This window comes from Amblyomma americanum, chromosome 1, assembly GCF_052857255.1.
Source record: "Amblyomma americanum isolate KBUSLIRL-KWMA chromosome 1, ASM5285725v1, whole genome shotgun sequence".
Taxonomy (NCBI): Eukaryota; Metazoa; Arthropoda; class Arachnida; order Ixodida; family Ixodidae; genus Amblyomma; species Amblyomma americanum.
This window is the reverse complement of record NC_135497.1, coordinates 66,002,494-66,029,391: the sequence shown is the minus strand read 5'-3', so window position 1 is coordinate 66,029,391 and position 26,898 is coordinate 66,002,494. Positions and strand designations below refer to the sequence as shown.

Genomic DNA, 26,898 nt, shown 5'->3' with positions numbered 1-26,898 from the left:
ATTTGAATAAAAAGAGCATTACATGCTTTTTTTACTATCTTGAAAACGTGCCGAAACCAACCATAGTGGCTTGGCTTATTGTTTGTCACGTTGGTCGTCGCCGTCGTCCGCTCGGATCTCGGTTCGCTGCTGCAACCCTGCAACGTAGAGCAGGCGCTGGCAGAACATGGAAATGTTGAATGATGTGTTGTGCGGGGCGCTGTGCTGAACTGTCCAAAATGTCTTGGTGAACACGCTGGTTATGCCGCAGTGATCTTTTTGCCATACTTATACCCTCGTTTTGACAAAATGGATGTGACTTCGTTATTTAAAGCATGTGTGAAAACTTTGCGGACTCGCAATAAAGCACTAGGCATGTTGAAGGAGACTGACAAGAAGTGCATACTGAAACCAAGGCAGCCACCTTCCGATTTCGGCTACCGGGTTAGAGAAATTGTAAGTTGAGAATCCCCAGGAAAGAGTTTTTTTTTTTTTTTTACTGAAGCCCTACTGTCCTCTCTTTGCTCGCATCAGTGCATCGTTTTGAAATTTCTGACATACTGTTGTCTCCGACATCTGACAGAGCTCCAACATTTCCAAGATGAAAAACTTCCTGAGGGAACACAGGGACGACTACATAGACGCCACGTAAGGGCTTTTATCATGCTTGCAGTTATGTTCCTCACTTAATCGCCAGCTACAGAACTATTTGAAAGCCTGCACGAGCATCTGTTGACTTGCTGATTTTGGTTACAGCCACGTGATGTTCAGCACGTCGCGGATGACAGACGCCGAGAGAGACAGAATCGACAAAGAAGCTCAGCAGTTTGTCTACCAGTGCCGAGAGGTTCTTAAAAATTTAAGAAAGGAAGGTAATTTCATTTGTAGACTTATAGAATAGCTTTGTTTCGGTTTCCAAATAAAGGACTAACTAATGTTCATCATAGAAAACCGCAGTCCTCATGAGGTGTTTAAGAGGGAAAAAAAAAATTGATTGTTGCCCAAAGTTACTGCCCGTATCTCTTGTCTAGTACACAAGATAACGAGATTAAAATGATGCCTAATGTGGCGTACTTGAGTTTGAAGCAAAGAATGCACTTCCCCAGTAACAGTATTGTGTTCACTGTGTTGCACATAATCAGAAATTCTAGACAGCATTTGGTAAAGGCCAAGTCGGAATGAAAATCAAGGAAGTATTATGTTTGATCATGTTGTGCTCATTTGTTGGGCATATCGGATCTGCACTGTCAGTACAAAGTATTTTATCAGGACAGTTACTCTAACAGTGTCTGCACCTTAATAGTCAACACTGCTTGTCCTGTGACAATCTGTTACCTGTGATTGCTTTTCTGTAATGGTTGTAAGTGCATTTCATTCAGAGTGCGTTCTGGACAAAAATATTTTGGCTCGTCTCATGTGATGCAGTGAGAAACCAACCATTGACCCCGCAGCAGCTGGAGCATCATGAAGGAGTCATCTATTTATTAGAGGACCACTTGAGAAGTGAGTGCTGAAAGAGACCTACTGCAAACTGAGCATGTGTGTTTTGTTTTGTTTGTTGCATAACTGGGCATGGCAATGGTATCAGCAGCAGTCCTATGCAGATTCCTTGCCTGAGTTGTGAATGAACTTATTGGTGACAGAATACCAGTGCTAAGATATTTGAATATAGTAATTCGCTTGAAAATGCACTGATGGTGTCGCCACTCAAGGGTGCTTTTGGGAGCAAATATGACACAGGCAATGTTGGTGTGTGGGTGTCTGATGACTCTGTAAACGCTGCATGCATTGAGAATTTCCTCAGTGCAGGTGGGGTAAATTATATTATAGATTTAGGTATTCAGAATTTGCATATGGGCTAATAGATATGGTGACGGAGGCTTTAAGTTGACATTTAGTCATATGACAGCTTCGTTTCTATGTATTTTAGCCCCGGCTACAGATTGAGAAATGATCAAGAAGACCTGTACTCTGGCATAGTGGGTAGAGTACCCTGCATTCCTTGCATTTGGATGCAGGAAATTTATAGTTTTAATCTTGTGTGATGCTCAGAACTTTTTCTTCCATCATGCTTTAGTTGTTGTGCTGCAGTCACTGAAATTCCCTGTGAAAAGCTTTATTACAGCAGACATTATAAGAACACAGGTAGAGGTGCTGGCTACCTTTCTACACTATCAGCTGCATGAAAACAACCTGCAGTGGACAAGCAATCATGGAACGCAACCTTCCACTGCATGTGTGTCTTGGCTGTTTTGGTTGTCTTCTCATGTTTGTATCATTGCAAAAGTGAAATTGGAAGTGGAAGGCTTTTAAAAATTTTGTTGAGAGAAGCATATTATTCGCTTGTAATTTGAACTTTCTTTCTTGAGTGAGTCCCTCCCATCAGTGTGCACTTATTTCTTTTGCATCTTTCTGCACATGATATTCAAAATCTTCCAGAAACATAAACAGCATTGCTTCAATAAGCGTTGCAGGGTCCCATTTGTGAGGGAACTGTTCACAAGGTATGAAGTCAGCATTGATGATGCATCATCTCAAATTTGTGGTAAAGCTTAGTGCTTGAATGTGTAGGGGATTTTCTGTTGCTGTGGTAGTGTACTGTCAAGCTTTTGTCACACAGCTTGGAGTCAGGTAACGCCTAGAATGTACAATGCTTTTTCCTTAATAAAATTCTTACAGTTCATATCAAACTATAGCCACGTGATGAGCAACTTTGAACACTTTTCCAGGTGCCTGCAAGCTCTACTCTGAACAGAAGGCCATTCGTGTCAAGAGAGTATACGACAGACAGAAGTTGTAAGATTGGCATTATGTGCACGTAGTTTTTTTTTTGTGCTATGTTGGCAAACACTTTCTTACTGTTGTGCATCTTGGTACTCAAATCAGTCGACCATATTGAATGATTACAAAGAGAGCGGGCTTCTAGCATTAGACCTCAAATTATTCTAATCAACAGTTCTGGCCGTAACATATATATTGGACTATCATTTGAGCAAATTTCTTTAAAAGGAAGGGTTGGATGCGTTTATGTATTTCAGGGGTCTGATGGAAAGTCACTGTTATTAGCGGTAATTTCCATGTTGAATCATTATTAATAAGTTTTATAATTTGAGTATTGGTATGTTATACAGTCGAGCCCACTTATAATGGCTGCAGTTATTACGAATGCTCACTTATTACGAACAAGGATGGTGCTACTGTCAGATTATGTATTAGGTCAATGCCACTGCATTTCAGATGCTGCGAACAAGTGTGGCCACACAACTCAGTTATAGCAAAAGAGGAGACGTGTCGAAAACCTTCGTTTCTTGCAGGAGTGGAGAGTAACGAGCACCTCCATGACACTTCCTTTTTTTCCTTTCTAAGGAAGGAATGCGACCTCCTAAAGGCGAAAAAATAATACGGAATGTATGGAATGCCGACAAAACGTTTTGCTAGATGTGGCCGTCAAAAATTAATTCCTTGAAAGGCGGTGCCTAGCGCTGGAGAAAGGTGCAGTAAGCTTCACGTTACCATCTTTCTATGCACGACCATGGACGGCAGTGACCGATGGCTGCCGTATGTCACCGGGAAGACTCGAAAGGCACAGTTTTTGGAAACTACATTCTGGTGCGCTACAGGCACAACACAAAGGCCTGGGTGATGCAGGCTCTTTTTTTTTTTCAATGAGTGTTCCACTAGGCATAAATTCACAGGAGGTGTGGTGAGGAGAGGTGACTTGTTCGCCGAGTGACTTAAAAATATAGGAAGGTCCTGTTTGTGCTCGATAGCCATGCGGCACACCACTCCTTCTCTGACTGTGGAAACCACACTTTTCTGCCTTTGAAAGCGACGAGCCAGACCTGCCATTTGACATCGGCATAACTCATGTGCTCAAGGTGTCCTCTCGGCGGCGCGTTACAAGTGCATATTGATAGCAGTTGACTGACCAGGTGCTGACATCCCAGTTCGTGTAACTCTTTTTTTCCGCCGCGGAGTAAGTTCGCGTGAATGGAACTCGCTGCGGGGTGCATCAAGAATTGCTTCCGTAAGGCAGACTTTATCATCCCAGAAACGATGCTTTCATCAAACACCCATGTTATCGGATGCATTTGGATTTGTGGCAACATGTCGTCGATGCGCAGCTAACCTGTCCTGATGTCACCTGGGGTGACTTCGTTGGTGAGGATGATGATGCCGACTTTGGAGAGCCATACACTGAAGAAAATATTAATATGCAAAGTACGAATGCTCTCTCACTGACAGGAATATGATGCAGGCGATGACAAGGAAGCCGATGTTGCACCAGCTACCATGGAGGCTTCCGCTGCAGTTAGTTACAGCATGTCTCTATAGTAGCTTGTGGGTGTCAGTGCTATCGAGGACGGGCATGTTACTGCTCTGGAGAGCTTGGAAAGTGCCCTAATAGGGTCTAGTTTGAATAAAAAAACGTGCATAACAGACTTGCACTGTGATTGTGTATTTTTGGCTTTAACATGGGAAGTCCGCTTACTGCGAACCTCAGATACAATGAACGCAATCTGTGTGACTGTCAAGTTCGTTATAAGTGGGCCGACTGTATTTAATAAATGTTAGATATGTGCTAGGATTAAGTAATCTTGCCTGTATCCACGGAAGGTGTGGTCTGTAAAATGTAAAATACTCTTTTTTTACAGACTCTGGATTAGTAACAAGTGAACATTATACATAGAACTCCAAACCACAATGCAGCAACTTGTGTGCACGTGAATAAAGACGTGGTGGTGTACACTAATAAGCATGACTGCAGTAATGAAACGTCAACACCAGATAAGAATATGCAAACCACAGGACGTGTGCTGAGCAGTTTATAGCACATTGCATGTGAACTTTAAGTGGCTAACTGTGGCCAAGAGCTTCTTGCAGCCTGTGTGGTTTGTTGAGCAGTTATTCCATAGCACTGCTGATAGGCTAGCTGTTTTTCTTTTTATTATGTAAATGGGACATAACTGTAGTCGTGTTTACTTTTAAGTTGTATTTGCCATACATCAGTAATGCAGTTTCTACAACTCCTTGTTAACTTTAGTAGCAAAGACTTTTTCTTTGCAGTCTGTAGTTAGAAGGTTAATGTTATCTGTGTAGATTACCATTTCAGCAGAAAATACTGTGAAGACAGATCATCAATGTTAAGTACAGGGTGATTTTTTTAAACCTTTGCAGATTTTTATTTTAATAACTGTGAGATAAGTTGTTGCAGTCCACTAAGCTGTATTTTACAGCTAGTTGGACATTATGCACTCAATATGGATCAATAATTAAATTATTAATTAACTAAAATCAACACTTTTTTATTTTTGATTTTAGGGGCGAAGGTTATATGCCGAAATTGATGGTCGTCAGCATTGAAGGTGAGCTGTGTTTTTAAATTTTTTTAATGACATCACAGTATAGATCTGTGGTACTGAATTTAAAAACACAGCTCACCTTCGATGTTGACAGCCATCAATTTCGCCATATAACCTTGCCACCCTAAGGTCATAAAGTTTATTTGGTGATTTTAGGTTTGGTTTGGTTTATGGGAGTTTATATTTGGTAACTTTAGTTAATTAATCATTTAGTTACTGATCCATATTAAGTACATGCTACCTTTCTTACCTAATAAAACGATTTCAACTCAACTTTAATGGCAATTTATTTTGAAATATTGAACGCCAAGTATACACATTTGAAAGTTCACTGAGTTGGCTTTGCCACATCGCATATTTATAAAATAGTGCCTCTTGCATATCTTGTGCATCAAATACAGGCGGAGTTGGTGTAATTGATGACGTAGAAGTTAACTTGATATCGGTGACAAAACCACGTGTAGCGACGCCGTTTTATAATTGGGGAATGCGGGAAAGTTAACTCGACAAGCTTCCAAATGGGTATTTTTGACGTTTGGTATTTCGATTCACATTGCCGATTAAGGAAATTAAAAAAAAACGGCTCACCGTTTATGTTGACGGCTATCAATTTCATATGTATAACCTTGACCCTTGAAATCAAAAATAAAGTTTATTTGTTAATTTAAGTTAATTATTCATTCATATTAGGTGTATAATGTCCGTCTTGGTGTACAGTCCAGCTCAACAGACCGCACCGATGTACCTCTCGCAGTGTTTAAAATAAAAGTCTGTAAAGGTTAAAAGAAATCGCTCCCTTATAAGTAGATCATGGGTCCAAGAATGGAACTATGTTGGACACCCAAATGAATAGATTGGACAAACTTTTCACTGCATGGTACCTGTATGTATTATTTCCTTTCAACCTTTTATGCAGCTTTGACAAAGCTCTAGGCAGTTTCAGTTTATGCCAGAACGAGGCAGGTAATCCTTTAAAGCATGATGATCTCTTTAATTCAAAGCTTAAGCTATATAAAGCATGTTCAAAATTAGACTTTACTGATTAAAAAAAAAAATGAAACGCTGTACGGTAATGCTGCTTTTTCACGTTGGTAATGTGGCCAGGCAGACACAAATTGGGGCAATAATTGTCCTCGTAAATTCGGCAATTAACTAAAATTCATTAACTTTTTATTGGCTGAAGTTAGCGTGCATGTTTGTATTGAGAACTTGGAGGCAGTTGCTTTCGAAGGCTGTTTCATTTTGTACAATTTTAGTAACCCGCCTGTGTCCTGAGAGGCGCACGCCTAAAATTTCGTCCCAGTTTGTCTAATTACGCATGCGAGACAGCGGCTCTCGGCGTGAAGCACCTCCCTCATGTGACGCAGCTGTTGCATATGGCACTCCGCCTTGCACGAGTATGCAGCAAGCGGCGATGCGGATGGCTTCGTTCGGGGCCAGTGTTTTCTTTCTTGGCGATCTAAACCGATGAATCACTGTGCGGTCGGTGATAATGGAGAGCTGTTTCTTTAAGCGATCGCTTCTACAGCCGGTAGAAAGACGCGATGCCAATGATGTGATGAGAGGAGCGTAGCAGTTTGAACCAGAACGCTATAAAGCTCTATACTGAAATTTTATGAAGGAAACGACCTTCAGACCCCTAAGCAATTTGGCGCGCTCAAGATTAGGAGAGAAAATGCCTAACCCCTCACCACTGCTAAGGCTTCAACATTCTCATTACACACTCGTAACTCTCCTGCGAGATTTTTTAACCTCGCGTAAAAAACGCGAACCCGTGTTCAGGGCCCGTGTTCAGCACATTCGCTTTATCTCGCCGCAATTGTCCAGCACCGCCGGGCGGGCAGACGTATCATGAAGTTTTCACTCTAAAAAAAATCTGTTGAAACATCTTTTCCCGTGTAATGAAACCTCCCCCCGAATTGATGTCACCTTTTGTGGAAAAAAAGGGGTTCTTTACGCGAGTATGTGCGGTACAACAATAAAAATCAAATGGAGCAACAATAGATGGGCAGAGCTGGTTCATATAATAGCATTGGTAATAATTGGTTATGTTAGCATGATGGCAACTACTAAAGTAGTCTAAAAAACATAACATGATACATGGTACACTTAAAAGGAACACTTCTTGTCATGAGGTGTTTAAAAGAATGCTGGATGGGTCCAAATGATACTTAAAATTGCAAAAAAACAACAAATATTCTTGATGGGATGAGCCAGTGTATATGAACTAGTGGCACCTTTCTAGGTCTAAACTGGAGTCTGAAGTCAAGAAAAAGGCACCTCATGAGACAGAAGGAGCTGGTGAGGAGCCACCTCCGGTCCCAGCTGAAGCACAGCCGTCAGCAGCAGCATATGGGGACGTGCCAGACCTCTTTTCATTTGAAGGCTGGGATGAGAATGTGGTGATCTCATACGAAGAGTTTCAAATGGTGAGGCAGTTGTTGCACTGAAAACTCAATTTTCCAACAGTAATTTTATCTTATTTATTGTTAGCTAGCATGCAGCATTACTGCAGTGAAAATATATTTTTGCAACTTGCTCTTTCAGTGCTAGCAAAAAAATTAGCGGTCTAATCTGAGCTATGCCTAGGTTATTCCTCTGCAGGAATGCATGCTTGCTGACCCATGTTCTGTCGCCATAAACAAAGTGCAGTTTTTGAGGAAACTTACTTTTAATCACACGTGTTCTCTGTGCTGTTGCGCACCACAGCGAGTAATGGCATGTGGTAACTGAAATAAGACACATAGTTCTTGCTGGTTACATCGACATGTCGTGCAAAGATGTAATCAATGCAGGATACACTTCTGGTAGTAGCTTCAAGTGGTTTGTTAACAATTGTGACCCCGAGTAGTTCGCGCATCAACACTGGCAACCACTGGGATTTTGAACCGTTGACGTTAAAATCGTCGCAGATGATCGGCAGCAGTAGTCGTGGAAGGTTCTGCCGATGACGACGCCATTATGTGAGGTCATAGTGTTCTAGCAACACAGTTGGCATTTGACGAGCGAGATATCCAAAACGAAAAAATATACAGTCGATTTGCGTAGTTAATCAAATGCGAAGTAGGTGCTCTTGCACTTCATACCCCTGCTGTACTTTTATAAGAGGCGCAAACTGCACCGGTGTTCTATGAGGCCGCTCCGCATTCTCATCGGCTAAGATGCGTGACTCGTCGTCGCCACTGTCTCCGGTGGCTTTAAGCTAACGGAGAGAGAGAGCAGGGGCTGCTTGCATTAACAAATAAGACAGTCTTATTCCTAGTCTAATCTTATTTGCGGTGTAAAACCTCTTCGGGTTTTCAGAAAAGGAAAGGTGCATAGCTAAAACACTGAGTTACCAAACTTTTTGTTGGCGTTCTTGGTGTGCTTGAGCTGTCAACCGACAAAGTGAACTAGCTATGCACCTTTCGTTTTCTCAAAACTTAGTATAATATTTTTCACGGTATTAAACGTCTCTCAGTTTTGAGAAAAGGAAAGGCGCATAGTTAGTCACTTGGCGCTGGGGCGCATGCGCTAGAAACTCTTCCAGACTAACAATCTTGTGCCTTCGCAATGTTGTTATCGTAGGTAGCAATTAAAAAAAAAGTTCGCAGTTAGTACTGCTTCACTTGACGATATTTGAAGTAATGCAAGTACAACACACGAGAATTTTTGAAACTCCTCTGAGCCCCACTAGGGCACCTGTGGATGTCTTGTAGCCTTGTTGGATGGAATTGTAACGGACAATGGGAGTTGAAAATGGGGCAGTTAAATGCGTTCCTGCATTAAAATTTTAGTTTGTTATGAACATTATAATCAGTGACTGTCATGTTGCCACACTCTCTCTTGTTTTTGAATGCTGTGTCATTGTGACAAAGCTCAAGATTTTTGTGAAAGGAAATAGTGTGCTTCAATGCCTAACTTATTCTACATATCTTGTGAACATCTTCTTGACATTGCATGTCATTTGACAATTGCTTATTTTGGCAACACATCATTATCTTATTCTTGTCATTTACAAAGTGGACTACTTTTAATGGCCTCTTTGTAATATTTTGAAGCTGTTAGGGGTTATAAAGTGAAATAACCAAATGCTTAACCTAGTATTCATTAAAATTCAGAGCCAGTTCATTATGTTTATTTCAGTTTGAAGAAGAGAACAGGAAGCTGTATGAGGAATTGAATGCACTCTCAGATGAGGTCAAGTAAGTTATCTGAGGCATAGCTGTGGTTGCATACTGTCTTACGTGTCTTCTTTTTACCTTTTAGGAGCATTGAGGGCAGAGTAATTGAGATTTCCCAGCTGCAGAAAGTGTTCACAGAAAAAGTGTTGGAGCAGGTGAGCCACCCTCAGGCTTCTTTATTGTTCTGCATGCTGTTTTGTATGCTCATAGGCTGCAGCTTTTCTTCTCAACGGCATCGTGAGTACACCTAAAAACTGTTCTCTTTTTTTTCCCGTTTACTAAAGGGGTGTTCCAAAAACAGGGAACAAATGATTGCTTCACAAGATAATACCTCTGGAATCCATGCTGGTTTACAATGATCAGATCATTATAATTGATGTTGTTTTTCATTTCTTTATATGCATACATTGTAAAAAAAATACTGAAAAAAATGTCCATAGCCAGTAGGCTAGTGTTGGGTCCAGTACAGACTATGGTACAAGTGCAAGCTGACAAAAAACAGCAATGGTTCACAAAAGGACTTTAGATGATTAGTACAAAACAGTTACGGTTCACACAGGCGTTCTAGTGGTCAAGCAAGAATGTCTTAAATAAGAGGGCAAAATTACTTCTAATTTTTATATCATTAGGAGTTCCATTTCAGATTTAGGCAACATTAAATTCGATTAGTCTTCGACCGTGAGTGTTATGGCATGGTGGGAGGATAAAATTGCGGTGGGTTGCAGCTCTTGTGGCTCTACTGGGAAGTCTGAAGAGATCCAAGGGAAGCGGGTCATCAGACGTTACAGTACTATGTACTATTGCTGCAGTTTTAAGCATGTAGCCATCGCAGTGGCTCAGTGGTTACGGCGCTCGGCTGCTGACCTGAAAGACGCGGGTGAGATCCTAGCTGCAGCGGTTGCATTTTGATGAAGGTGAAATTCTAGAGGCCCGTGTACTGTACGATGTCAGTGCACGTTAAAGAACCCCAGATGCTCAAAATTTCCGGAGCCCTTCACTACGGCATTCCTCGTAGCCTGTTGCTTTGGGACTTTAAGCCCCATAATCCAGTTTTTAGTATGTATTCAGTGTTCAAAGGTAGCAATCTCAACGATTTGATTAAAGGTTTCGTTGAGTCAGTAAACTTTGAAAAACACAATACGGTCGAGCTCATTTATAACAAACCCGACGATTGCGCGGTTTTAGTCCGTTTTATCCAGGGTCCATAGTAACTGGACTTCCCATGTTACAGCCAAATATAAGTTGCCGTGGTGGCTTAGCGGTTACGGTGCTCGCCTGCTAACCTGAAAGATGCGGGTTCTATCCTGGCCATGGTGGTCACATTTCGATGGAGGCGAAATGCTGTGCACGTTAAAGAACTCCAGATGGTCGAAATTATCCGGAGCCCTTCACTGTAGTGACCCTCATTGCCTCAGTTGCTTTGGGATGTTAAACCCCATAAACTAACCAAACCAACAACCAAAAATACAGTCAAACAGTGTGAGTCTGTTAATCACGTCTGTTTATTCAAACTAGACTCTATTGCGGCACTTCCCAAGCTCTCCAGAGCAGTAACATACGTCTTGCTGATAGCGTTGCTACCCACAAGTTCTCCATGGCAGCTGGTGGTAGGTCCGCCTTATCATCATCATCTTCATTGGATTCCAGGCACTTGTAGAGTGTTCACACTTCATGTACTAATACTTTTGTCACTGTATGGCTGACTACGTGCTTTGCAACAAGGACATAAATGTGTTTACCGGTGTTTGTGGCATCCCCGATGTTGGCATCATGTAAAGCAACGAAGTCCTCCCAGGCCACATCAGGTCATGCTAGCTGCGCATCGGCGACGCATTGCCACAAATCTACATGCGTCCAATAACATGGGTGCTCAACAGCATCCTCCATCATTCCTGAGATCATAAACTCTGCCTTACAGAAGCAATTCACGATGTACTCCGTAGTAATTTCCATCTGTGCGAACTTATCCCATGGCGGGGAACAGAGTTACCCAAATTGGGACGTCGGCACCCAGCCAGCCAATTGCAGTCCATATGCACTTTTGACATGGGGCCGATAGCACACCTTGAGCATGTAATTATGCCGATGTCAAGTGATAGGTCTGGCTCATTGCATTCGGTCGCAGCAGTCACTGCAGTGAGCGTGGTCTCTGCAGTCAGAGAAGACAGCACATGTTGTGCCACATGTTAACTGAGCAGGAACAGGACCTTCTTAATTTTCTGAAGCCACTCGTCAACAAGTCTTCTCTCATCCCCATACCCCCTGCAAGTTTATACCTAGTGGGAGGTTCATCTAAATAAAGTCCCACATTGTCCCGGCCTTTGTGTTGCGCCTGTAGCATACAAGAATGTAGCTTCCAAAGTGCTGCGCCTTGTGGGACTTCCCGTTGACACACGGCAGCTGCCAGTCACTGCCGTCCATACTTGTGCATAAAAGGACCGTAATGCAAAGCTTACTGCATTTTTTACCAGCTATAGGTGTCGCCTTTCAAGGCATGCATTACTGACTGCCGCATCTGGCAAAAAGTTTTGTCAGCATCCCATATTGATTTTGTGTTTTTGGGTGGTCGCATTCTTTCCTTAGAAAGTTGAGGGGGGAGATGTCACAGAGGCTTGGAGGCACTTATCACTCTCTGCCACTGCTAGAAACGGGGTTTTTCAATTCTGGGGCTGAATTCACTGTGCCTCCTCATTCGCTGTAATTGAGTTGTGCAGCCACACTTGTTTGTTGTATCTGAGATTTAGTGCCATTTCCCTAATACATATTTTGGTGATGGCGCCATCCTTGTTTCTAAAAAGCGAGTGTTTTTTTAAACGAAAGCTTCACTTCCCTACTTCCTAACGATTTCGTGGTACTTGCAGTTTTGACCTTCAAGTGAGCCAGAGGTCAAACACCTTATGGCGCGGTGCGGGTGTCCACCCATATATCTGAGACAGTTACTACGCCATTTTCATTCCTCAAAACTGATTCAGGGGTCCACCGATATATTGCCACCTAGTGTTGCCAGGTGGCGCAAGCTGTCCGCGAAGACGATGAGGTTGCGATCGTGCTATCGGGGATCGGCCGCCATTACCGTCTCCTCTTGCCGACTCCAGCTGTTGAAGCGTCTCTCCGTGAGAACTCCGTGACAATTTGGTGGAGCCTGCTGGGTACGAGTATCCCATGCAAGAAACCCCTCCAGGGAGCCGTGCCGCCAGCCCTGCGCCGATTGACACCCCGGTACACCGCTTCAGCTGGAGGCTGCAGGGACTTTCACCGGAGCTTGGACCACTCGCGACAGTCATGATACCAGCCACCGGTATTCTCACGCAAGCTGCCGGTGCTACACCTGCCCACTATACCTTGCAGACCCCGCGGGTTCCCAAGGCCTTCCACGGGGACCTTTTCGAAGACGTGGAGGACTGGTTCCTTCACTTCGAGCGTGTGGCTGCTTATAACCAGTTAGACGACGCCGCGAAACTAAGAAACGTCTACTTTAGCCTAGAGGATGGCGCCCGCACGTGGTTTGAGAACCGTGAGGAAGTTCTAACTTCCTGGCGAGAGTTTCGCCGTCGCCTGCTGGAGGCCTACACCAGCGCGGATCGCCGCGAAAGAGCGGAGCGGGCAATCCAGTCCCGCGTCCAGCTACCGAACGAAAGCGTACAAATGTACGTCGAGGACATGACGCGGCTCTTCAGGAGAGCTGATCCTGCCATGCCTGAAGAGAAGAAACTTCGGCACTTAATGAGAGGCGTCAAAGAGCAGCTGTTCGCAGGCCTCGTGCGCAGCCCACCATCTACAGTTGCTGCATTTCTTTCGGAAGCCACAACGATGGAGAAGGTCCTGCAACAGCGTTGCACCAGTTACGACCGGCCCGTGCATGCTGCTGCAGTCACATCATCGTTTGCCACCATCGGACAGCATCCTGATGATTTGCGGGAACTTATTCGCACAATCGTGCGTGAGGAGCTTCACAAATTTTGTAGCCCGTCGCAGCCTGCGCTCGGTTCCATCTCCGCTCTTGTACGAGAGGAGGTGCAACAGGCGTTCCGGGGCCCTGTTCCTGTGGTCGACGTACCACCTCTGCCTGGGGACTACCACCGTCCGACGTACGCCGAAGTTGCAAGGCGTCCGGCTCCCGCTTCGCCGCCACCAATTCACGCCACGCCTCAAGCCCCGCGGCCCTCTGTGCAACCGGTGCAGTACTTCGAGGATCGTCGAGCACCCCTCCGAAAGGCCGACGTTTGGCGTACACCTAACCGACGACCGCTCTGTTTTCACTGCGGAGAGCCAGGTCATCTTTATCGAAATTGTTATTACCGACGCATCGGCATCCAAGGCTTCCGCACCGACTCACCGAGACCCCGTCAAGGTGAACGACCCCCTGAAATTGAAGAATTCCTTGCGGACCAGCGCAATCCATCCCGAGCGCAGCGGCAGTCGCGCTCACCCTCACCGAGGCGCTCTTCCCCGACACCTCCCGGCTTCTCGCGAGCGGCACCGGGCCGATCGCCAAGTCCTCGTCGGGAAAACTGAAACCCGCGACCTTCGGGGGCGAGGTCGCTGGGGGGCGCTGTGCTGAAGACCTCCCGTCGTCGCCGCTACAATCCGACAAAAACCCGCCGACGCCATCACCAGAGTTAAAAAACCGCGTTTCTTTAGAAATACCCGTTCTTATCGATGGTCGCAGAGTAAGCGCATTAGTTGATACCGGGGCCGATTATTCGATCTTAAGTGGACAACTGGCGACCATTCTGAAAAAAGTGATTACCCCTTGGCCTGGCGCGCACCTTCGAACTGCCGGCGGTCATCTGGTTACGCCCAAGGGTATGTGCACTGCTCGCGTTCAGATCAGCAAGTCCACGTTCGTCGTCAGCTGCATCGTCCTGGGCGAGTGTTCTCGGGACCTAATCCTCGGCATCGACTTTCTGCGGGAGTATGGAGCAATTATCGATCTGCGCAACCGAATCGTCATGTTTTCCACAGAGCAAGCCGCCGAACTCGACAACTCCTGCCAACGCAGTGCCGCACTTCGCGTTTTCGCCGACAGCGTCACACTTCTGCCCCGTAGCAGTGTTTTGATTGAAGTCGCCTGTGCTGAGTTGCACGACGCTGAAGCAGTCGCCGAGGCTAATCATTCGCTCCTCCTGACTCAAGGCATCTGCGCCGCTCGAAGCTTACTAACAATTCGCGCTGGCCGGTCTGCGATCCTTGTTACAAATTTTTCTCCAGAGCACCGGCACCTTTTCTCTGGAACTGCGATCGCTACCGCTGAAGCGGTTGTGGATGTTCCGGTCTGCTTTGCGTTCGCGGCAGCGGCCCCTGACGACCAATCATCGCGCGCCACTGACGACCAATCTGTTCCGAATGTCGACATCAACTGCAACCTCCCCGAAGGAAAGCGCCTGGCCTTAGAGCACTTGCTATTGGAGTATAAACAGTGTTTCGCTTCTTCGTCGAAAGTTCGTCAAACGCCCCTAACGCAACACCGGATCATTACATATGACGACGCTCGCCCTATCCGCCAGCAGCCTTATCGTGTTTCCGCCAAAGAACGGGAAGTAATCCAAAAGCAAGTTCAGGAGATGATTGACGACGGTGTAGTTCAACCTTCCCAAAGCCCGTGGTCTTCGCCTGTTGTCCTTGTTAAAAAGAAGGATGGAACACTTCGATTCTGCGTGGACTACCGTAAATTAAACAATGTGACTAAAAAGGACGTCTACCCGTTGCCCCGCATTGATGACTCCCTGGACAGATTACGGCGTGCTAAGTACTTTTCATCCATTGACCTGAAGAGCGGTTATTGGCAAATTGAAGTGGACAAACGGGACCGCGAAAAAACTGCCTTCGTTACACCAGATGGCCTCTATGAATTCAAAGTGCTGCCTTTTGGCTTGTGCTCTGCGCCAGCGACGTTTCAACGGATGATGGACACTGTCCTCACCGGCCTCAAGTGGCAAAGTTGTCTTGTATACCTGGACGACGTTGTCGTTTTTTCAGAAACTTTTGAACAGCATCTCGTGCGCCTGCGAACTGTCCTCAGAGCCCTCCATTCCGCTGACCTTACGCTGAAGCCCCAGAAGTGCCACTTCGGTTACACAGAGCTCAGGTTCCTCGGTCACGTTGTGAGCGCCGACGGAGTTCGACCCGACCCCGACAAGACAGCCGCCGTCGCCAATTTTCCTACTCCGACTGACAAGAAAGCTGTCCAGCGTTTTCTGGGTCTCTGTGCATATTACCGACGGTTTATTGCGGACTTTGCAAAGATTGCAGAGCCGTTGACGCGCCTCACCAGGAGCAACACCTCCTTCGTTTGGACAATAGACCAAGAGACGGCTTTCTCTTCGCTCCGCCAACGCCTTCAGACATCTCCCGTTCTTGCACACTTCGACGAAGAGGCCGACACCGAGATCCACACCGACGCCAGCAATATCGGTCTTGGAGCTGTCCTTGTCCAACACCAAGAGGGCATTGAGAGAGTTATAGCCTATGCTAGCCGTACTCTCTCCCGCGCCGAACGCAATTACTCTACGTCAGAGAAGGAATGCCTTGCTGTCGTATAGGCCACCATGAAATTTCGCCCTTACCTTTACGGCCGCGCATTCAAAGTCGTAACCGACCACCACTGCCTATGCTGGCTGGCTAATTTGCGAGACCCGTCTGGAAGATTGGCCCGCTGGAGTTTACGGCTCCAAGAATTCGACATTACCATCGTATATAAGTCGGGCCGTAAACACGAAGACGCCGACACGCTGTCGCGTGCACCACTCGACTCTTCCGGTCCCGAAATCGACGACGACAGCGGTTTCCTCGGTATACTTAATGCATCGGACATAATAGCCCGGCAGCGGGCTGACACGGACCTCCGACCGCTGATTGACAACCTTGAAGGTCACGCCATGCCTCTACCACGACACTTCGCTCGACGTCTCGGCTCTTTCTGTTTGCGCGAAGGTATCTTATACAAGAAGAACTCGAGAGGCCAAGAAAGAGCTTACCTTCTGGTACTTCCGGCCGATCTTCGCGCCGACATTTTATTGGCATGCCACGACGAGCCCACTTCAGGCCATCTGGGTTTTTCCCGGACGCTCGCCAGGATACGCAACATGTACTACTGGCCCGGACTCTCGGACGATGTCCAAAGGTACGTAAAAAGCTGCCGTGAATGCCAGCGCCGGAAGACGCCACCGCTTAAGCCGGCGGGTTTTCTCAAGCCCGTTACTACACCCCGCTCTCCGTTCGATCAAATAGGAATGGACCTTCTCGGTCCTTTTCCGTTGTCACTCTCAGCAAACAAGTGGATCATAGTCGCTACTGACTATTTGACTCGCTACGCCGAGACCAAGGCGATACCCTGTGCCACAGCTTCAGAGGTCGCCGACTTTTTCATGCAAAACATCGTCTTGCGGCACGGAGCCCCTTCGTGCGTTATTACCGACAGAGGCACAGCGTTTACAGCGCAGCTAATCGACCATATATTTACGTTGAGCTGCACTAGCCATCGCAAGACCACAGCTTATCATCCGCAGAGCAATGGGCTAACCGAACGCTTAAACAAGACCATTGCGGACATGCTGTCAATGTACGTAGACGTTCAGCACAAAACTTGGGATGAGGTGCTACCGTACGTCACATTTGCGTACAACACGGCCCTCCAGGAGACTACACGCTTTACTCCCTTTCGTCTTGTATATGGACGTGAAGTCCAGAGCATGCTTGACGCGATGCTACCATGCCTCGATGACGACCAACTCGCACCCGATGTTCATGAAATTGCCCAACGCGCTGAAGAAGCCCGTCAGCTTGCTCGCGTACACATCGGCCAGCAGCAGGGCACTGATGCGCGCCGTTACAACCTTCGACACCGACAGGTCGACTACAATCCCGGTGAACAAGTTTGGGTGTGGACACCTGTCCGCCGCCAGGGCTTGTCCGAGAAACTACTCTGCCGGTACTTTGGCCCCTATAAAGTGCTACGGCGTATCAGTGATGTTACCTATGAAGTGGTTCCCGACGGTGCCACGCAACCGAGACGTCGACAGCCCAACAGCTCTGACATTGTGCACGTTGTGCGGCTTAAGCCGTACTATGCCCGATAACGGCTTAGCGGCCCTCCGTTGTGACTCTGTGTGTGCTCCGTTTTCCTCGCGTTCTTCTCTGTTTCCCTTCTGAACCTTAGCGCGCCTACGCTGCTGGCGGCACCACTGCGATGCCCTTCTTTTTCGGAGGGGGGAATAATGCCACCTAGTGTTGCCAGGTGGCGCAAGCTGTCCGCGAAGACGATGAGGTTGCGATCGTGCTATCGGGGATCGGCCGCCATTACCGTCTCCTCTTGCCGACTCCAGCTGTTGAAGCGTCTCTCCGTGAGAACTCCGTGACAATATGTGAGACAGTTGTGCCATTTCCTTTCTTCAAAACCAATTTTAAAAACCAATCTTCAATTTTCTTTGAAAGCAAAGGGAAACGGCATAACTGTCCCCCTGGGACAGTGGACACCTCAGTCGTGCTTTAAGCTAGGTGTAGTGACAGATGTGCGCTGCATGCCTTGAGAAATGCGCTTTCTGCAGCACTGAAGCTATAGGCACTCAAGCTATAGACCGTTGGCGTTGTTTGTGTTCAGACTTAATGATTTTGAGGAATGGAAGGCACATAACTGGCTCCCTGGAGCTGTGGACGCCTCAATCGCACTTTGAAGTATGTGGGGTGGGGGGGGGGGGGGGGGGAGAAAAATGTGGGCTGCATGCATTAGCGCTGACAACGTTGGCAAACAGGTGCCACTGCAGCAATAAGCCCCAGCGTTCATTGGGTGATAACTATTAATTTAACCGCCACCTGACAGGGTGGGCGCGCTGTCTATCCAGTGTGGGGAACGCACTCAACGTTAGAGGCCAAGCCGCATCTAAATATCCCATACACAACAGGTTTCACTCTCTAACTAGGTTCAGCAGTAGTTGAACCGCAGCTAATTATTATAACTGCGGTCTTTGTAAGTGGGCTTGATTGTAATCCTAATGGCTCGTTTTTGCATGCGGTAAACTGGGGCTAGATACATACTGTAAGTGCTACCCCAAGATTCTATAAGCAGCTAAGCTGGTTGTGAACAAAAGCAAAATAAAAACGTAGGATATGGAGACCAAAGCACTCGCAAGCCTTTCCCTAACAAGTAACAGGCATAAGCAAGTTTTGGACATACGCTCCATGTTTATTTTTTCCGGTGCGTGTTGGTTTCAAAGTTAATTGGTAAGTTATAATGCGAAAGCCCTGAGGGTAAAATAAATGAAATGAAATGCCCAGATAATTAAAGCACGACGCCTATTCCAGCATGACATCTGAATGTATATCTAACGGGTCATAATTTATTTCTTTTCTACTATAGAATGAAACACATTATACTTAGTTATTTTTTAATGTTTAGGGTGAGCTGATTCATGGTAAACCATCTTGACATATTTGGAAGTTCCCGCTGTATTTTGAGTTGCAATTAATCTATTTTATATTACTGATAAAGATGAGGGTGGTGTCACCCCATACTTTAGAGGCTTGGAATGGGTTAGGTTTCAGGAAAGTTGTTTACATACAAAGAAAAAGATTAGTCCAAGAGCTGACCCCTGTGGCACACCGGTAAGCACCTCTTTAGTAAAAGAGATATGCTCAGTGACTACTATGCATCGTCTTCGACCGATTAGGTAGCTTTTGAAAAACTGCAGCATATTTTCTCTAAAGCCATAATTATGTAACTTATTGAGTATAATTTGACGATTAACTGCGTCAAAAGCTTTACATAAATCCTGATATGTTACAGTGGCGACCTTATTATTATGAAGGGCTCTATCAAGAATCTAAGTAATAGTCAGGGGTAGTATATGCAGACCTTCTGGTCAGAAGTTGTGCTGTTGAGAAGAGATGATGTTATTTTTTAAAAGGAAGATGAATTAAGGTGATTCATAACATTCGAGTAGGTAACATGTTCCAAAACCTTACTAATTATGCTTGTTAGAGAGGTAGGTTGATAGTTGGACAGTAAATGGTGTTCTTTACTTTTAATCACAGGCACAACTCTGGTGATTTTTCATTCTGCTGGAAGATGCCATTAAATTAGTGATTGATTAAGTGGGTTTTCCAGAAAAAGACTTAACAGATGTTTAGCTTTCTGTAGGGACTTCACAGGTTTTGAATCAGGCCTAGGGGCAAATGGGCTAAGGAGCTTTCTCAATCACTGACAGGACACCATTAGGCGAGATTTCTATTAACTGCATGACAGGTATAGAGCTGTGAAGAGGTGGAAATGTGGGGAAGAACACTTTTCATTAGCAAAAACAGTGCCGAAAAGTAAATTGAACCGGTTTGCGGGAATAGCAGGTTTCAGAGGACCACCCCCTGGTTATTTGCAAAGAAGGAAAATGTACTGTTAAAGGAGGGGCTAATAGATGACTAGGATTTCTTAGGATTTTTCGTTAAGAGTTTAGGTAAGTGCTTGTTAGATTAATGGGATGTACCTACCTGATATGTTATTTAGATTCGTTTGCACAAACATGATCTGTCCCATGCCGTCTTTAAACGAAATTTATTGGCGTGATGGTAGAGTCACTTCTTATTAATTAATCTTTTCATATTAGTGTTGAACCACTGGTGACTAATGTCAGTTCTGATTGAAATCTTTGGCATAAAAGGCTCACTCAGTTCGTGAATCTTTTCCTTGAGAACTTCCCAGTTTTGTTCAACTGAGTGGTCAAGGAAATTTTCAAGGTGGAAGAGCAAAAATGCTTCCAAGGCCACGTCGATCTGATTGTGGTTTGCCCTTGAGAAATCAGAATATGTTTAGATGTGGAAGAAACAGTCTCTGGGACATCTGTGAGAAAGAGATCAAGAATTGAGTCACCTCAAATGGGCTTTTTGATTACTTGTGAGAGGGACAGCACACAGCTGTTTCATGAAAATGATGGGGTTTAGATGGCAGTGTCTATCTTTAACAGTTTCCTCGCAGTTGTCTTCCCACCTTAACCCAGGAAAATTAATGTTACCATCAAGAAACATGAGGATTCGAATATTAGGTATGGATCCCCTCCATGGAAGTGACCAAGCTATCGCAAAAATCAGCACTACTGTTTGGAGGCCTGTAACAATGTCCAACAATGATAGATGTATGGATGTAGTTTATCTTCACCCATACTGCCTATAAGTCACCTCAGATAGCACATTCCACAGTCACTATTTGTTTCTTCATCACTACAAGTACACCACCACCCTTCCTGTTGTTTCTGTCATTTAGATAAATGACATACTTCTTAGAAATGGCTATTTCTATGTTTGAGATATTTGTAGCAAGCCATATCTCAGTAATAAGAACAGTGTCTACTTGTACTGCCAAAGGTGTAGGCATGAGATAGTCTTGCTATGTGAACAGACTTTGGAAATGGCATAAAAGAAAAAATTGGAGGGGACACTTAAGCTCCATCTTAAGGGTATGGCACGATAGCGTAATGGGTTAACGCCCATTTATGCAGAATTGGTCATTCTCTACTTAACACTCATAGATCCCCGAGAGTCCTCATACCCCTTGTGGCACAGTGGTGCAGCAGTTAAGCAATGCACTACTGCCCTGGGATGGCAGGTGCTGCCACCGGTGGGCCTTGTGTGACCCAGGTTGTTTTTCTCGAGCGACCAATCATTAATTTAACTGCCACCTGCCATGGTGAGCAGTTTGCTCACAATCTGGTGGGCAGGTTGTGATGACGCTATAAGGTCATGTGACCTAGGTGGCCCACCTGCCTCCTAGGTTGCTTCTCTGGGGATTTTTCATGAATTTTTCGCTTGCGGTCAACGATGCCAGATTTTGTGCGACACGAGCTCCTTAACGCTGTCGCTTTAAAAACAAGGGGGTGGTGTGGCCTATCGGCTGGTGTTAGGTTTGAATGATGCTGGGCGGGTCAGGCGGCAGGATTTTTTTTTGTGGTTTGTTCAACAAGGCAATATTATGTACACTGAAACTAATAGGCTTTATTATTCCCTTTTAGCTTATTATATGAAAGCTTAGTCCGAACATCCTCATCTCTGAAACTCTTTCTGAAATTCCAAAGGCGCCTTGTTCACGTCTTATCTTTAAGCGAGAAGCCTTCTTCTATCTAGACATTAGGACAGTCACTCAGTTTAAGTTTGTAGGTAGATTTTAGGGCGTTAGATTTTTTTCTGCTGACTTAGAAACTTCACAATGACATACTTGTGTGAGCTAGGCAGTCTCATATGTTCATGCTCGAATGGTAACTCATGAATCAAGAAAACTTGCCACTAGCTAGAAGTCTAAACTCGGCATGGTATCCTAAGTTGCTTTGATGGCAAAAATAGCTCATTCTAAAGTAGACACATATCCATCCAAGGCTGAATGCTGGGTAGAGGGATTTAATAAGTAATGGCTTTTTTGTTAAATTTCCTAAGTAGCTACCTTGCCAACTTACCATTGTGTTTTGCAGCCCTGTTTTGTCCAATTAGTTATTTCATCACGCTTGACATTATGGAATTTGCTGTGGGAAATGTGGGCAAAAAGTGTGTGTGTCTTTTCAATAGCATGTTTTTCTGCTAAGAAGAACCTTTTGTGCTAAATAAGTGTGGGAAAAGTTGGCAGAGGCATGAATGGATCACCACACAGTAATCATTTAGGAGTTGAGGTCATAGTTGTGAAGAAAATTGCTGGAAAAAATGCACATTTTATTTGCAGCTTTCATGCATGGCAAAATGACCGTAGTCTTAATTTCAGAGTTACAGCTCTGTCATTTAGTTCCAAATTTTCTTGGTGCACTTTGACTGTTAGTTTTGTGCATTAAAACTTGGCCAGGTTGACAGTTAAATACTTTAATCTGCACGAGCTTACCCACTGTAATGTTAACACACCATGCAGGCTATGCACGTAAGGGGATTATGGACAGAACTGTGTGTACCCTGCCATGATAGCATTTTTTTAATGTAAATGTTTTTCTAGGCACTTGTTGAAGAATGCCTTGTATCTGCATGAGCCAAGTCAGTCTGAATAATAGATTAACCACTTTCATTGCTGAAAGGAAAGGTTTGTGTGTGTGGAAAAAAGTAGGGGCAGTTTCTGCTCTTAAACTCCAGATAAGGAGTTAGTGTGCACTTGTGCAAAAATGGTAGGGGCAAAGTTCCACTGTTTTTAATGTGTGTTTATTATCCATTTCATATGTAGGATGAAGAAATGGAGCGCATTATTCATAAACTAGGTGGTGCTACTGAAAATGTGAAAGATGGCAATGAGCAACTTCGTCAGGTATGTTGTGCAGGCTGTGTACTGTTTCATGAAGCCTACTGACTTTGTTCAATTTGTTTCTTTTTCAGGCAATGAGGAACAATGCCGGATTTAGGATATCAATCTTGTTTTTTCTTTTGGTGATGTCATTTTCATTGCTGTTTCTTGACTGGTACAATCCATAATTTTCCTAATTTTAATGCATTGCAATTGAGAGTAAATCCAATAAATCAATATTTGGTATATTATAAGGGTTGCATGGTGCTTCTCTGCACTTCCTCATCTCTTGAAAAAGTATGCATCAGTACAGGGCGAGAAAGCACATGATGCCCAGTGCAACTCAATTAACTGATGTGCCAGTAGAGTGCAGTTAAAATGTTTTGAGCACTTTATCAAAGCTAGAATTTCAATTCACGGGAAGCAAGTTCCTATAAGGATGCGTTCATAAGGACTGCCATATGCTTGCGTTTCAGGTTCAGCTCATTTCAAAATGGCAACAGTTCATCCACTCCATAGACGCTGTGAAACTTAGTCTTAAGAGTTTGCTGAAACTTTCCTGCATGACCAGTCTACTTCAAGTTCTTTGTTTTTATGTTTTCGGGAGAGTTTACTGAAACTTGCCTGCATGGCCAGTTTACTTCAACATAGTTTTTATGTTTTCGGGAGTCCACACTTGGCTTTCAAAACAGGACTGGAATCTTTGCATACTGGAAACTGGTAGCACAAGGCATGTTTTTTGAGTGCTGCTTCTGTTTTATAAGTCTTAAGCACAGTGTGTATGTTTAGCAGTGGCTGAGTGCACAGAACATGTAGGAGGTAGGTGATAATACCAGCGTGAAATTGTGATGAGGACATTGATACAAGCAGTTGCATGGCTGGCTGACTGCTACACACTGGTACAAAGGGTGCATTTGTAGCATTTAATTTCTAGGAGCAGAAGGTGGGACTATATGTAGCACTTCTATTCTGCCATCTCTGCCCCCTAGTGTGCTTAAAGGACTATTCGAAACCAAATTTTTGCCACATGGATCACCACATGGATCATGTACATGGATCACTGCATGATATTTGCCTACGACTGCTAATTAAAGGGACTATGCAATAAATTAATAGAGATTACGTAAAGCAGACGAGAGATAGGCATTCGATCACTCGTCACCCCAGTGCAAGAACATTTTTGAGCTAGCATCAATAACAGCGAAGATATAGACGATTAAAAGTTACGCTCCTCCTCTCCCCCCTCAACTCATACACGAGGAGCACCAGAAAAAAGTTAAGTAAACAGGTCTGGGACTGCGCCCCGCCTTTGAATACGTCATCAGATGACGTTCGCTTTGCAACATCTGGTTGGTGCTCCTAGCCCCCCAGCAGCAGCGTCTCTTCTCCTTCCTGGATTGCGGCGCGCGCCGGGTTTCTTTGCTTGTCATCTGTGGTAATTAGCAGTAATAAACCTGGACCTCGAGGTGCGACTGCTCGCTTTTACGGCCGCGATGGGCATCAAGCCCTATGCGTGCGCACGAAGAGCCGTGCGAGTGGCTCCGGAACTCCCGACAGAAGGAGGCGGCAGAGGAAAATTGAAACCATATGCGCGAAGGCAATGCCCTGGCTCGCTTGCCTGAGAGGGTTGCGCGGCGGCACAAGCAGACGATTTTCACAGCTACCGGAAGTGTGCCTGTGACGTCTTGGCTGCCGTGGCTTCAGCGAATGAGAGCGTGTGGTGGCCTGGCGACGTCATGGTACAGTGACGTCTTTGTTCCACGATTTTAGTTCCAAAATCGGTCACTACGAGTACACCAACCGGCCCGCGAATTTTGAAAAACACGGTTTTTAAAAGTTCATAATAAATTGCCGGCTCATTTCCGAAGACTCATAATTTGTGTGAATGCTTCTTAGCATCATTTCTAAGCATTGAAAACATTTACAAGTGACTTTTTATTCATTGCATAGTCTCTTTAATATGTAAGGATCACAGCGTGATATTCGCTTATGACTGCTAATTAATATATAATTGAGTTTCTTCTTGGCGCTGTTTTGGTTTCTGTTTCATCAATAAACAATTGTTGTGATGTGAAGTTGACCTTTAGGTCACGTGAGGCACAGAAAAAAAACGGCAATACTATAACTGCTTATATGTCATTTGTTGTCATTCCTGCTTTTGAAGCAGGCTGGTGAAAGTGTTGTAGTGAATCAAAACTACGTATCAGCATTTATATTGCAGGTTTCTTTGTGCCTCACATGACCTAAAGGACAACTACACATCACGGCCATTGTTCGGTTGATGAAACAGAAAACGAAATAGCATGAGAGAAGAAATTCAACCATAAATATTTAGCGGTTGCAGGCGTATACCATGCAGTAATCCATGTATTGTGATATGCAACGCATCATTTGAAGGAAGAAACCACAAAACTAAAATTAGGTGTCTGTAGTCCTTTAATGTTTTTGTGTGCAGTGATGGACATTGCAAATATGTATGTCCATATTTTTGATGAAACAAAAAAAATGCTTAGACTGAAACTTAAGTACCGTATATACTTGTATATAAGTCGCCCTTGTGTATAGCCCGCACCCCCTACTTTTGACCACAAAAATTTGAAAAAAACTAAAACATACCAAAAACGCGCCTAGTCTATTGTGTTGCGTGCACTGTCATGTGGCAGGCTGCGTGGTTTTGAACACAAACAAAAAGCAATGGGCAAGTGCAGATGGTCCTACACTGCAGGCTTCAAACTTCAAGTGGCAAAATACACTGAGGAGCACATTAAACGGTAGGTTTGACGTCAACGCAGAATGTGTTCACTGCTGGTGTATGTAAATGCAAGGCCCCGCCGAGCCTACCCGAACCCGGAAGCCTTTCCGTGGGAAACAGTGCTAGTTGCCAAAACTTGAAGAGTACCTTGTCGAGTACGTTCGCACTACTAGGAGCAACGGCTTCGCATGTCTATGGAAATGATCCGCATGAAAGCTATCACTGTCGCTCAGCACATGAACATTTGACCTCTGGATTTCAAAGCCTGTTGAGGGTGGCTTCAACGTTTTATGAAACGGCGCCAACTCTCCATCCGCCGTCGAACGATATTGTTCCAGAAGCTGCCAGCCAAATGTGAGGACCAAGTAATGAAATTTCATCACTTTGTCAATGCACTTCGGAGGGAGCATGAGTACGACCTCTCACAGATATGCAATGCTGATCAGACCCCTGTCTGGTTCAATGCTCTTGCAAATTGCATGGTGGGAGCCAAAGGGGCGAAAATTGGAGGATGCTTAAGCTCTGCTTTTAAGAGTGGAACGCGACAGTGTGTTGCAGCACTGACAGGGAGTCCACGGAACACCGTAGCCCGTTCGGCGCGACGCCTTGCTCGTTGGACAAATCGCCCTGCTACGTACGGTGAAACGGACACGCGGAGTGGCAAGCCATGTAGAAGCGTTGCAGTTGTAGTTCGTCGGCACATCGTTCTTGACAAATCCGATGGCACGAACGCCAGCATAGCTTTCGCGCCGAACGAATGAGCAGAAAGCCGCAAGCTTCATGGTGAACGCGTTTTGAATGTGCGCTGCGTTGTTCGCCGCTCATCGTGTGATTCCTGCGTGCCTGCACGGCCTCACTGCACCTGAACGAGACGAGTGGGAGGCACTGCCTTCGCGCGCCATCTATTGGGGCAGTGGCGTACATTGCGAGGAGGAGGAGGGATTTTTTGCTCACGGCCGATGCCAACGACACTGGCTTTTCTGCGACACGAGCTCCTTAACGCTGTTGCATTAAAAGTGTCTCCATGCGCACTACTGGTGCCGAACGGCAAAGGGGCACAGTGATGCTTTGCATCACCGCTTATGGAAGGAAGCTTCCACCCTACGTTGTCTTTAAGAGAAAGACTCTGCCAAGAGAGAAGTCGCCCTGGGTGCAAGAAAAAGGTTGGATGTCAGATGAATTGATCATAGACTGGCTGAAAACAGTGGCAGGACCGACCAGGAGACCTACTGTGCCGCAAAGCCCTTCTTGTGCTCGACAGCTTTAGAGGGCACCTAACAGACTGAGTGAAGACCCGGCTGGCAGACTGCCGAACGGACTTGGCCGTAATTCCTGCTGGCCTGACAAGCTTGCTGCAGCCACTCGATGTTTGCGTTAACCGGCCATTCAAGACGGAATTTTGGCGGTGCT

The 26,898-nt window shown here is 45.2% G+C and overlaps 1 protein-coding gene across 1 annotated transcript; it reads left to right on the top strand.

The window, feature by feature from the left end:
* The first annotated feature begins 109 nt into the window (after nt 1–109).
* Nucleotides 110–22,990, top strand: Syx18 (syntaxin 18). Its single transcript, XM_077645765.1, has 10 exons — nt 110–435; nt 563–627; nt 736–851; nt 1,405–1,482; nt 2,709–2,775; nt 7,588–7,771; nt 9,468–9,526; nt 9,591–9,660; nt 22,680–22,760; nt 22,829–22,990. Exons 1-10 carry the CDS (start codon nt 289–291, stop codon nt 22,922–22,924), a joined length of 963 nt encoding a protein of 320 aa, XP_077501891.1. The 5' UTR covers nt 110–288; the 3' UTR covers nt 22,925–22,990.
* The last annotated feature ends 3,908 nt before the right edge of the window (nt 22,991–26,898 follow it).